This window comes from Ambystoma mexicanum, chromosome 2p (genome assembly GCF_040938575.1).
Source record: "Ambystoma mexicanum isolate Mex_15411 chromosome 2p, UKY_AmexF1_1, whole genome shotgun sequence".
NCBI lineage: Eukaryota > Metazoa > Chordata > Amphibia > Caudata > Ambystomatidae > Ambystoma > Ambystoma mexicanum.
In genome coordinates, this window is record NC_090923.1 from 1,228,675,866 (window position 1) to 1,228,689,230 (window position 13,365).

A 13,365-nucleotide genomic window follows, 5' to 3' on the forward strand; every position below is an offset into this window, starting at 1 on the left:
TGCCTGAAGAGTGGAACTAATGTATTTTTCCATCTCATTACAGGGAGGAAGGAACATAAAGGTCTTGGGGACCCTGACACAAGGAAAGAGAACCAGCCAGGAGGTGACAGAGGAAAACCTGCTTAGCCGTACAGAAGAGGGAATGTCTCCCTCTCAGGAGGAGCCTGGAGGCAGCACCAAACAGACAACGTAGTGGGTGATGGAACACAGAATCCCGTGGAATGCAGCAACTTCCAGGAAGGCAGGAAGCCCGAGCAGCTCAGAGCCACCAAAGAGAAACAAGACAAAGTCGCACCAGAAGCAGCATACCGGTGTCCTGCACAACTGACGCCGAAGTCCTGTCAGGCTACGATAGGAGGAACCGACAGAAGAGACCCAACAGCGAAGGCTAGAAAGATGTCAGAGTCGCAGTTCCCTGCTGGCTTTAGAGAATGCCTTCCCCATCACATACCACCAGCAAGAACCAAGTATGCGACATAGACTGAGGAGTGGGTGGAGGGAGATAAGGCCATGAGATACCCCACCATGGGGTGAGAGAAGCCACATAGCCCAAGCACGGCTGTGAACCCAGATACTCCACGAGAGCGTAAAAGAACTGATCATCCGAGAAGAGCTGAGAGGCCATGCAACCAAAACCAGGATGAGAGACGAGGGGCTGGGAATATCGATCACCCAAGAAGGACTAAGAAGCCAAATAGCCAAAGCCAGGCTGAGAGACGAGATACCCCACGAGGGGGTGAGAAAATGGGTAACATAAGAAGGGCTTAGATGCCAAATGGCCCACGTCAGGCTGAGAATCAAAATACCCCACAAGGCCGTAAGAAAATGTTAACTGAAAGAGGGCTGACAAGCCACATAGCCCATGTCGGGCTGAGAACCAAAACACCCCATAAGGGAGTGAGAAAGCTGATAAAAAAAAGGGCTGAAGAGCCTGGTACCCGAAGCCATGCTAAGACACAAGATATCCTACGAGGGGGGTAGGAAATCCATCAACACAAGCAGGGGTGAGCAAGGGAAATGACCGAAATGCGCCAAGACACAGGATACCCCAAGCTGGGGTGAAAGACATTTTCAGTTGCAAAAATACAGGCAAACCCAGACCACTATAGCCTATTTCCTGGAGCAGGGGCAGACATACAGAGACATTGGATAGACCTGGAGTTTGAACTGTTTCAACAGCTCAGCCAGGCCGATCGGCTGGTTGAAGGAATCAGAACGTTTAGGTGGGGGCCAGGACCAAAACACCACCAGGAAAAGAGAGAGATTAAAAAACATTTGAACTGTTTGAACTACCTGGCCGGGCAGTTTGGCTGGGAGAGAGAATGAGATCATTTGGATGGGGGCCACCACCAGGAGAGGAGAAAGACTAAAAGACATTTGAACTACACCAGCAGGCCCGTGGCCCGAGATAGAACTGAGAACTCTTTGGGTGGGGGGTCAGGAAGCCAACTACCGCTAGGCGACAAAAAGGGAGAGCAATTTTTTCCCATGCTAAATTTATGTTACCTTTCTGTATTAGTGGTATGGACAGACGTTAGTTTAGATTAGGTTTGGACAGAGGACGGATTTTTGGTCCTTCATCCTGAGGAGCACTAGTTTGCTATTTTCTTTGGAGATTAGGGAGCGCATCATTTTAGGAGAAGGCCTGGAAGAGGCAGTTGCTCCTATAATAAAACGGACCCGTTTCCAACAGATCTTTTTGTCCGTCTCCTATGCCTGACTTACCAGAGTAAGCACATCTTTAGTTATTATCAACCATGTCAGAAATGTGCAGTGATTTGATCTTAAGTCAAGCAACGAATGCTAAAAAAGACTTTGTTGCATTTCTGTACCTTTTATTATGCAAGCCCCCCAACCAGTCCTATAAGATGCCATGTATTAACGGCAAGCAAATGCAAAAAAGTTTCAGCAAAATGATTTTTTTTCATATGCAATAAATATACATTGAACGAATCAAATTGTTAACCGCATGCCATGCATATAGCCCAGAAAATACTGTAGCCCGAATGTTATAAAATATTCAGTCTTGCTCCAAAGACGGTACTTTCTGCACTACCCATAAATAACGAGTTCAGCTTTTATCTTTCAAATAATTCTCTTGAGGCTGTCACACAACCACCACATGAGGCAAAGCAGGAGGAGCGAGCTCGTTTGACCACAGCTGGAGATGACATCATCTAGCCACAAAGTGCAAGTTCACATGGAAAGTATAGAGGAAAGACTCAAATAAATGTGTGGGGCGCCATCTTGGCAAAGAGAACCCCCAATGAGCACTCAGTCTGCCTTCGCTCCCGTAACATGTGGGCGCAGAAGGAAATCAAAGTGCCTCGAGGTACGTGTTGTTGATCTTTGAAATAGCCACATATCAATTCAGAAGCCAGCCACATACACACACACCACAAACATTCCTCACCGACTGTGGGGAGTGAGCAAGTCTGCAGCAGGCTTCAGAAGAAAAACAGCAGAGGATCCGAGAAGGTTCGGGAAAGACTGAAGAATGCCAACCACGGGTGGAAATTCTCAAGCTCACCGCGCCCGGGTCGATATTAAACACTCTCATGCCAGTGGCCAGAAAGGTTTCTCTGAATTTAGAGTGGAAATAAGGGGAAATACGAGATATCTGAGAAATTACAATTCACAGTAAAAATGTGCACGAAGGGCCTCATTACACGGACGGCGGTAACCATGGCGCTATTAGCGCCATGGTTGCCGCCGGTATTTTACTGAGTCCGCCATGGTGATTGGCAGAATTACCGCCCTATTCCAAGGTGTCTGGGGGCGGTAATTCCCCATTCACCATGGCCCTTCCCCATTCACATTTTTGCCCCTATAGGGCTCAATGGGAATGGGGAAGGCGGTAATTATGGTACCGCAAATTGCAGTACCGTAATTACCTCCGAGGTCCCTTTGCGGGTCCCGTCCTTAACAGCTGGTAAAACCAGCCGTTAAGGTAGGGTCCCACAAAGGGACCTCGTAGTAAGGCGGTAAGGGTTGACCGGCACTAGTACCCTTACCGGTACCGGTAAACCCTTACCGCCGTCCGTGTAATGAGGCCCAAAATCTCTTGGAGCCTAATGTGTGAATACCAGCTATTCACAGTGCAGAAAAGTGTTCAGTTGTGGATCCAGACCCCATCTGCCTAGTGCTACCAGAAGGCTATTACTGGCCCACCCCCTAGTGCTGGGGTAAAGGCACATGTGAATCCCCCCCCCAGTAGATCATGAATAAACACATCCATCCCTTCATCTGACAGATGCACTCCATCACTGTGAAAAAACACTGGGGAGGCAAGCCTTAACATTCCATGCCTAAAAGTGTGCAACTTCTGGGGAGAAGTGAACCTGGATAGCTCAATGTTCAGTTTATTCCCTGAAGTGTTCCTTGCCGCGGGGTGGATCCCTTTGCCCCAATACTGTCTAGGAATCATCTCAGGCCACACTGTTGCGGTGTCCTTAGAACGTATCATAAATGGGAACTCATTTAAGAGGAATTCTCTAACTCGATGCCTACCACAATGAATCATGTCATTGCCACCTATGCTTAACACTAAAACATGTGAGAATGGGAACTGGACTTTTTGAACTGTGTCCAACCAAATACTCTGCAGGTGTCACAAACGCAGACCTTCGGCTTCCAACCAGTAACACGAAAACCCATTGTAACTGCCTCTCTCCTGCAAAACTGGATCCTTAAGCCTTGTCAATGCTCTCGATATAAATGAACGCCCGCATACCCACGCAACTCTTCCTATTGGCCCATGTCTGGGACGGGGCTGCAAAAAGTGTCACTCAAGCGCCTCTTCCCAAATTGTCGCCTTTGAATTGGGAAGATATAACTTCAAATGGTCCAGGTAATGTCACCCCCAGCGATCCAATTCACCTAGAGGATGCAACCGGTTGACTCACTCTAAAAGCCCCAAAGAAGGCCAGACTGAATGCCGCTGAGAACAACGCCACCTCACAGGCTGAAGGACACACACACGGGGGAACCCACAACACCCTCTGCGGTAGCGTTAGATTAACAGGGAGGCAGGAATCCGGTGGTACTGGTGCTAACCTAGCCCATCACTAGAATGCCTTCTTTACTATAAAATGGGTACTGAAATCCTTCCCGCCCTGCACTCTGTAGAAGAAAGAAATGGCAGACACTTGCTTCCTGGAAAAGGACGTATTTCCTGCAGAAACAATAATAAGCCCAGAATGCTGCTTCAGAAGACTCTTTTGTCTTCTGGTTCACAGATGACACAATTAAGGGTCGGACGACTGGGCTTCAATGCTCCATGCATCCGCAGGGAACACTGCCATCTGCTTGCCTGCCTTAGGCCCCAGTCATCGAAACTCTGACATCTCAAAATGAGATAAGGCATCAGCTATATTATTTCTCACCCTCGGATGATGACAAGCCCGAAACATAATGCCATAGTGCAGACAGCACAATATTAGCTTCTTCAATAGACAGAGCACCAACCTGCATTTCGAAGTCTTTCTATTAATGACAACCGACACACTGTCAGACCAAAAGACAATGGGCCTTAACACAAGTCCGGCGGTAACCCTGATGGTGCCACCGGCGGGTTGCCGCCGGACTTGCAATATTTACAGGCACCTGGCTTGCCGGTAACACCAGGGGATTACAACCCCAGCGTTCCGGGAAGTCAGGCACCAGTAAATTGTTCATCCGCATTCCCATTGAATCCCATAGGACTCAACGGGAATTGGAAACAAGGAAGCACCGGAACCGTTAATAACAGTGCTGGTGCTTCCGTGATACTCTCAGGCGGCTGCCGTTCCGCACGCCAGGTCTGACCCTGGCGGTCGGGACGGCACCCGCCCGCAGAGTCGTACTGTGCCGGTCCGGTAACAACAGTGCTGGTAGGGTTACCGGCACTGTTGTTACCGGACCGGCACAGTCGTAATGAGGCCAAATGTTTTTTGCACAGAGAGATTCGGCCAAACCCGTATCGCCATCACAATTGGAAATAATTCCAGAAATGTAAGATTACGTGATGACCAGGACTCTGACCATTCACTTGGCCAAAACTGCATGCACCAATGTGTCCTGAAGATTGTACGGAAGCCGACAGAGCCTGCAGCATCAGTAAACAAAGATAGCTTGACACTCGTGGCTGGGAGCGCATGCCACAGCAATTGGCCATTGAAACTAGAGAGGAATTCTAACCACAGTTCACAGTAAAACGTTACAAGAAGAGTCTTTGGGCCTCATTAGGAGTTTGGAGGCAGCCATGCCCTTAATAAGGGCATGGCTGCCTCCAAACTCGGGTCCGGGTCCGTGGTTCCTAAATGGGGAAATACCGGGCCATTCCGACTTTGGAGGGCCCGGTATTTCCCCATTCAAGGAACCCGGACCATCCCCATTCCCATTTGAGCACCCATAGGGCTCAATGGGAATGGGGAGGGAGCTAACAACGGGCCTGTCAATAACGGACCCGTTGTTAGCTCCCTGGTCCCCTCGCGGGACCCGCTAAGGACATCTGGTAAAACCAGACGTCCAGAGCGGGTCCCGCAAAGGGACCTCGTAATAGGGCGGTATGGGTTTAACGGCGCCGGCACCTTTACCGCCGCCGTTAAACACATACCGCCCGGGTCGTAAGCCAAATGTATAGATGCCAGCTATTCCCAGTGCAGAAAAGTGTTCAGTTGCGGATGCTGACCCCATCCACCCAGTGGTGCCGCAAGCCTAATGCTGCTGGCGCTGAGTCCCACCCGCATATGAACATTCTGAGTGCTTTCCATGGTGCACAGAACTCTAGTTTAGTAGCAGTGCATAATGAAGGACACACAAAACTACAACGGGATGGAAATTGTCACATTACATAGATTGGGATCAAAGCGGAGATCCTGAGCATTTCTCTTCTCGGGAAATTACATTTTTAGCCACAGCAAGTAGAAGCAGTTGGGTTTGCAGTATGCACTATATAGAATATTTAATAGCTCAAAACAGTAGATATTCATACACCCATGCAATCACACTTGTGAGGATGCACTCATGAGATGTACCACTGACTTTAAGAAACACCCATAATAAATCCAATTAGATTCCTCTAGCCAGCAAATTTATGTTAATGCCTAAAATTTGGTGGTGGCCAAAAAGGAATTAGATGATGGTAAAGTACAAAACATTTGCTTTGATTATTTCAAACTGAATAAATATAACACTTTCTAAACAGAGTTTTCTTCGTGTTCAGCTCAGCACTCTAGAGCAAACGCCAGTCCAGAGGGATACAATCATGAAATATCTTGGCATATGCACAGTAAGTGCAAGACCCAGCCTGATGCCAGTCATATTTTAACCACGACCACCGTTGTTGGCACTAATCCACTTATGGTGCGCGACTATGCACCCAAGATATCTATCTCCCATTCTACCTGTAGTAACACCCCCAGGTCAGCAAAAAAACAAAAACAACAGATGTGTGTTCTACAGTTAAATCAGCAGTGCGGGAGGGCCTGTGCAAGGTTATGTGGAATGATATGCCTGGAAATAACGGACAAGGAAGTTTTTAACCATCAAAGAGCCGCTGTGCACCGAACGCGCACATACCTTTCCATGACACAGTATGAAAATCAGCAACATAAGGCACCCAATTAGTGTTGCTGGGGGGCTACAACACACCTACAAACCCAGAAAGGAAACAAAATAGCTCGGGTTTCTAAGAAACTGGAATCCTGATACTGTCAGCCATAAACATTTCGGACAGGAAAACATGGAAAACGCTTCCAACCACGAAATCACCCTAGGGAAGAAGGGAAGAGAAAGTCTGTTTGACATTACTGCAAGCAAGCAATAACCTTCCTGGAGCAGGAATGGCGGAATAAGTGAAGAGAAGAGGCAATGCAGGAGAAAAATAGGATCTGCCTACTCAGCACACTGATGGATTCCCTTGGAAGCCGACTGGTCTTGACAAATACAAAAACGAGGCAGATTCCAGAAAAAACGTTTCGATGTACGCCTGTATGGAAATCTCATGCAGTCGTACAAAGAAATGCACTGATGAGACGGTGGAGGAATGCACAGCAGAGGTCTGATCTCTGCTCCGCGCCCTTCCTCTGTCTTGTCAATGCAGGAACATGGAGCAAAGAGGTAAATAAAGGTGTAAAAGCATTATATCTTACTTTTACACCCTGATTTACCCCTGAGCCCCATTTCAAAGGATAGTACCACCTCGTAAAAAAGGGTTGCGCACTGAGCTGGCTAGTTATAGGCCGATATCATTATTAGATATTTCATCAAAGATGTTTGTGGGCCTGGTACTGCGTGACCTCAAGACTGGGCTAAAATCATTGAAGAGGGATACCCAAATGTGACCCTCATTGCACCCATCCAACTCTCAGCCCAGTGACAGAGAAACGAGAGGTTTACATTGCTTCTAGAACCTTCCTTGTCGTCGTTGATGTATCGCAGGTGTGAGAAGCGCTACTCACTAAGACAACCATTCAGCCCAGACCCGGATGATAGTATTGAAGAGATACAGTTGTCATTGATCGAATAAGTTGACTGACTGCAACCTCGAAGAACGCTGAAGACGTCACGACTGACATCATGACATAGATACGTTAGACAAGGGGCACATAGGTATCCCTGCACAAAGTTACATAGACATTTCGTTTATTGCTGAGACACACAAAGCAAATGCTTATGACTCACATAGTTAGAGGACTGACACACACACAACATTTGCTGCGCGAAAAGCACAAGACGCCTGAGAATACATATGAACAGCTTGCAGACGCTTAATCGCAACTAACATGTATGGTTGTGTGAATAAAGATGGAAGCCATAGGTACATTGGAATGGATGGGAAAAGGAAGACAAACTTCAAAATACAGGGAAAGGCTAACAGACTGATCCTGCTGAAGCATGCAGACAAGGCTTCCAGCGCAGACACTGTGCACAGCCTTGCCAAGGACATGTAGGAAAGGGAAGTTTCCAGTTAGCAGGAGGAGATAGGACACCTTCAAGGGACACAGACAAAATCCTCTTAATTGCAAGCAAGGGAGCTCAATTTGTGGTCCCTACACACGTGACCTGAATCTACGAGACAGAGCCTCCTCATTCGAGGCAGACAGAAAAGGCTGTTCCCATCGAACCACAGGCAGAAAGATACAAAAGAAATACAGGTTCAAAACTGAATGTTCTGCTAGGAGATTTGAGATGGTAACTTATCAGGAACATGCAGCACCCTCGGAGATCTCGCATGATTTGGTGCGCGAAGCGCAAAGAAAGCGCGATCCGCAACAGACCCAGAGCGGAGGCACCACAGTGCACACCGGCCTCAGCGCTCCTCCTGTTGAGGGGAATCAGCCCTCCCAGAGCCTATCCCCCACATGCCCCTTTGTGCTTAGCATAATTCCACGGCTGAGGACAGCCTTCTGGGAGCTCCAGTACAAGGGACATTATCACATCCTGAATGATACTCTGCAGGTAAGGTAACTGCATAGGGCAGATTAATAGAACTGTGAGTACTTGCTCCTTCCCTGATCTGGACTCAATTATTCCCTGTTACTCCACATACATCAGGTGTCCAAATAAACGTCTCATCTACTATATAAGTGTCCTGTGTTCATTCGAGGCAGGTCTAAGGAAATCAAATGACACCAAGAATATTAAAGCAAAAGAGCCAAAAGCGGGAGATCCAAAACAGAGGTGGCGTTAAGAAGAGGCAAAGCTTGAGATCAAGATAAAGGAGCTCGGGCCTCGAGTAAAGAAAGGCTGGCAGCAGTTGAGAGGGACTGAGGAATCATCAGCACACGAAACTAAGATAAAGTTAAGTGATAGTGCAACAGGTTGCATGCGAAGTGTGTGTGTGTGTGTTGTTGTGTTCGGACACGTGCACATGCACACTCATCATACACGCACACATTCACACACACGCACACTCCAGAATATAAATCATTGTTTTCTTCGCAGGATGTTGCAGCTGAAACTATTATGGAACAGTTCACATTCTTAAATGAAAAGCATCAGCTTGCTTTTACTACAACAGATGCTTTTCCTTAATCATTACTGCTCAGGGACAAACATGTTTTATAAGTTCAGTTGTTCAGAATAATGTGCATTTTCATCACTTTATAAGTACATATTACCTCTAAAAGAGCACATTTACCAAAGACAGAACCACATAAAGCATCTTTGAGTTCTCTTAGATGTTCACTTACCTGCTGTCATGGTGTCGATCTCTTTTGCGGCCAGCTCCTCTACTTCTGTTCGCTTCCTCAGTTCAAACCTCCGCGCGAACCCTTCCTTTGGCTTCCAGAGGTCCTGGATCAAGAGAGGCTTCTCGTTGTCTCCCAGGACCCTCAAGCACTCTGTCTGCCATTGCTTTTCTAACCCCTCAAACCTGCCGATGACATCACAGAGGACATAGTGGCTGGCGAGCTCCTTGCTCAAAGAATAGCGTTCCAACGCCTCCTTGGCGAGCTCCTGCGCACTTGAGCTGGGTGTTGCAAGGACACTTTTGTAGTGTGTGCCCTCGCAGATGTTGCCCCCAAACACCTTCAGGACACCGGGTGCAGAGATTTGGGTGGAAAGTTCCGCCGGGTCATCATCTAGTCCGAGGACAGGAATGGCTGACATTGAGCGGCGGTCCCGGTAGCTCAATGTCCGGTACAGGACTTGGGTGAATATCCTGCTCTGACGCTTTAGCCTGTTCTTGGAAGGAGGGGGCATACTTGCAGTCGGAGACCCATAAAACATGGTGCCCAATACTGTCAGGAGACACCTCTAAAATGACAAGAAAGAAATACAATAAGCAATGGTTCCTCAGAGAGCTGTCTAGATCTATGTGCGCAGCATATCGAGCAAAATACGATATGTGTTATTTGCCTGCAATGCAACTGGTGGTATTTGCACATGGCTTCCCTATCGGGTATAGATTTTTACATGCAGCTCAAATCACCACCCAACCATTGTTCAGACTATCATGGCCCAGCAATACAGTACAGAGCAAAAAGACGCGGGCGGATAAGGCAGAGGGCAAAGTAACTCAACCAACTAAACAGTCAAGTCACGGGGGAGCAGGGTAGATCTATGGAGGGGTGGAAGGTTCTCATGAGATTACCCCCAAGAATGTAGAAATGTTGGCCTTTCTATTGGAGTTTCAGCAACTTGGCCTCATCAGTTCGAGATTCTGACATTAAAGCCTTGAAATAACACAATCCAATCGTTCTTCAGAATATTGCCCCACGCAAAGCACCACAAAGCAACAATATTGGGGCGCGTATTCTTAAAACCTACTAGCTCCTCTATGATGTTCAATGGAGCTGCAAAATCTACTGTCCATTTCCTGCTGCAGTTCTTAAATATAGTCTGAAAAATCCAGATCTGCAGACCTCTTCTGGGCTAGAAAGCAGGCCTTAGCAAATCAATTTAAGACTGCAGATATTTGATAATTCTCTAAGGCTTGTCCAGTGAGGGCACGCAGGTAGTTGCTCTGGGGACCTGTCCCTTGCTGCACTGTCTGCGCAGAAGAGCCGGAAACTGCCATCAATTCCTTAGCGCGCCGCCTGCAACCACCGACTTGCCCCCTCTCCTAACCCCGGAACCTGCACGGCTAATTTTCCCTCACTGCTGCTGTGGCAGTCAGAACAACACAAAACAGCAACAAAATGTAGCAACTGACAGGAAAGTAAAGTTTTAAAATGTCAAGTGTACTGTAAACTGGTATGTTGGGGGCGTCTTTGCTGCGTACAGCTAAGTGTTTTCGTGAAACTACCACAAACACCTGCAGGAAATGTTATAGGAGCCAAACAGTGCCTTACAGAGTGTGGCCCTCATTACGACCCTGGCGGAAAGGGCTTTACGCCGGCGTAAAGCATGGCGTACCTTTCTGCCTGACTACGAGTTCCCGTAGCGCCATGGTGATTTTTACGCCTGCTTTTTGCCGGCGGAAAAATCCATGGCGCTACGGGACTTGTTGTTAATTACGCCACCGTAATTTACGGTGGCGTAATTAACGCCTTCCCCACTCCCATTATACCCTATGGGGCAAAAATGGGAATGGGGAAAGGTAAATGGGGATTGGGGACTTACCGCCCCGCCAAGGTCGGAATGGGGCGGTAAGTCCGCCAACCACCATGGCGGAGTTGGCAGCTTAGCGCCATGGACCATGGTGCAAATTACACCATGGTTCTCCGCCAGGGTCGTAATGAGGGCCTGTGACTTTAGTGCTCCATAACATTCTGATAGAGTTTGACAAATAAAGTAGTGAAATCCAACTCCTAATAATAGTAATACAGCTCTCTCTGTAAAATCAACAATATTTGGTCAGCTGGTGCAAGGGGGTGCAGGTCACATGACCTCTACCCTACTCAGCTGCTTATCATAGCTAATCTTTCTCGGCCCATCCCTTTCTTTCCTTTAAGCTGCCCGCCCGACTTCTTTCTCCTTTTGCAGTTGGTGACCTAGTGAAAATAGATCTAGGTCACCTGTCTGCTGCCAAGGCCATGTGACTAAGGCTGCGTTCCTCCTCCTGCAGCCCACCGAACGTCCCCACCCACTTCAACACCATTTTCTAGGTATCCTCATCTCCGGCATCCTCAACTATGGAAGGACAAAGATAAGGGCATTCCCTCTTTTTGCTTGTTGGGGCCTGGACAGGGCCAAGCGATGGACCCCTTACTCTTCTGATACCAGTAAGACATCACCGTATGTCTCTTCCAACCACAGACCATCCCTATACTCATAAACGCCAACTCTCACAAACATGCTCAACATCACCAATGCGCCAATTTCTTAAACCTTACCCAAGGTGTTCTCCTCACCATTTCCCCTACTCCGATGCTCTGTGCGCTTTCCTTAATGCTAATGAATGCCCAATCACCGTCCAGCATGCAACCGGCATTCCTGATCTCATCATCACACACAAGTTCAAGGCAACCTTCATCACTGAAGCACGGCTCTCTCTCATCTCCTCCCATGTATTCGACATCCTCATGACACCCGGATATAGCATCTAACATGCTGAATGGACAGGGAAGAATGGGACAAAGACGAAACAAGACGTAGCTAACTGAACCACACACCAAGAACTTGACGACTAGGGTGAAAGATCATTCAACCAATTAATAAGCATAGGGTGCCTACTTCAAACATGAAGTGCTTGGACAATGTTCTTGTTGGGGTCCCCAAGAACTGTTTCAACAGGTGTCATACAATGCACTGTGAAGTGCACGCCAGAGAATGAGGTAGATGATTTTCTATTTGTGTAACATGTTGTGGCCACTTGCCATGCAACACTATTGGGCCTTATATAGTGTGAATCCTGATATTTGCGTGACTTGGGCCTGTAAGAGAAGCGAGGGGTGGAGGTGGGCTCGTGGGAGGTGAGCAAGGTTGCTTTTGGTACAGTGGTGATGAAAGGCAGCTTGTAGAAACCTAGCTCTGGTGGGGGTGTGATGTGTGTGCTGAAGGTGGATATCCCCACCCCCCCCCCCCCCGGTGGACGGGTTGCTTGATGCTGGAATGTATGTGGAGACATTATCCCGCCCTGTGTGGATGTACGCCTTGGTAGCCTTTCCTAAATTGGTCACTGTCTAGTGTGAAGGTCGAGCGAGGAGGAGATGAGGTTGCACGGTGTGCTTGGGAACTTACAATTGAGTTGCACATGGCGGGTGGTGGGTGCTGGTCTAAAGACACATGAGTGTCAGTTGGAATTGAGAGGGTGAAAGTTATTTGTCAGCCTCATAATAAAGTTGCAGACATAGCATGAAGTCACAATCATCATGTAACTTTGCAATTATTGCACAAAGCTGTACACATCCCATGCAGGGAAGGTACTTGTTTCACAGTGATCTGGTGAGAAATGTCGGAGCTATATCAGTGAGGGGGATAGCACAGGGGTAACGCGTTTGTCTTGGAAGCAAGAAAACACAGCACAACACAGGTTCAAATCCCGATCCTGTGCTTAGAAACCAATCTCTGGTATTGCAGGCATTATAAAAAAAAAGGAACAATTATTTACATCTACTATTATGCATGCTGTTACAGATGGTATGCAGTAAACATCTTGACAGAAAAAGACCGATTAAGAGGGACATTGAATTAGTGGGGGTGGCTCTGGGTGGTAGTGGACGAGGGGTGGGGCATTAAGAAGGGGGTGATATTGATCCACCCCCTAAATGTTTTTAGCATATTTTAATGGGGTTTGTCCTCTAGCCCGAGTGACTTGTCCCATTCCTGTCGAGATTATTATATGCAACACTTTTTGACAAGTGATGAACGTTGTCTTTCGTTATGAGGCAGGTTGCTACGGCTCTTGAAGCCTGCTTTTTTTTGTAGAGGGTTTCTGCAGGCAGTGAAATCTCGGTCGTTTTTAGGTGAATTGCTGCGGACCGTGAAAGCTGCCTG

The 13,365-nt window shown here is 47.7% G+C and overlaps 1 protein-coding gene across 1 annotated transcript in view; it reads right to left on the reverse strand.

The window, feature by feature from the left end:
• The window catches only part of RADIL (Rap associating with DIL domain), a 781,529-nt gene that overhangs the window by 605,958 nt on the left and 162,206 nt on the right, over nucleotides 1–13,365 (reverse strand). The window contains exon 3 of the mRNA XM_069645514.1: nucleotides 9,177–9,741. Within this exon, the coding sequence (XP_069501615.1) occupies nucleotides 9,177–9,741 (565 nt within the window). The remainder of the gene's footprint in view (nucleotides 1–9,176; nucleotides 9,742–13,365) is intronic.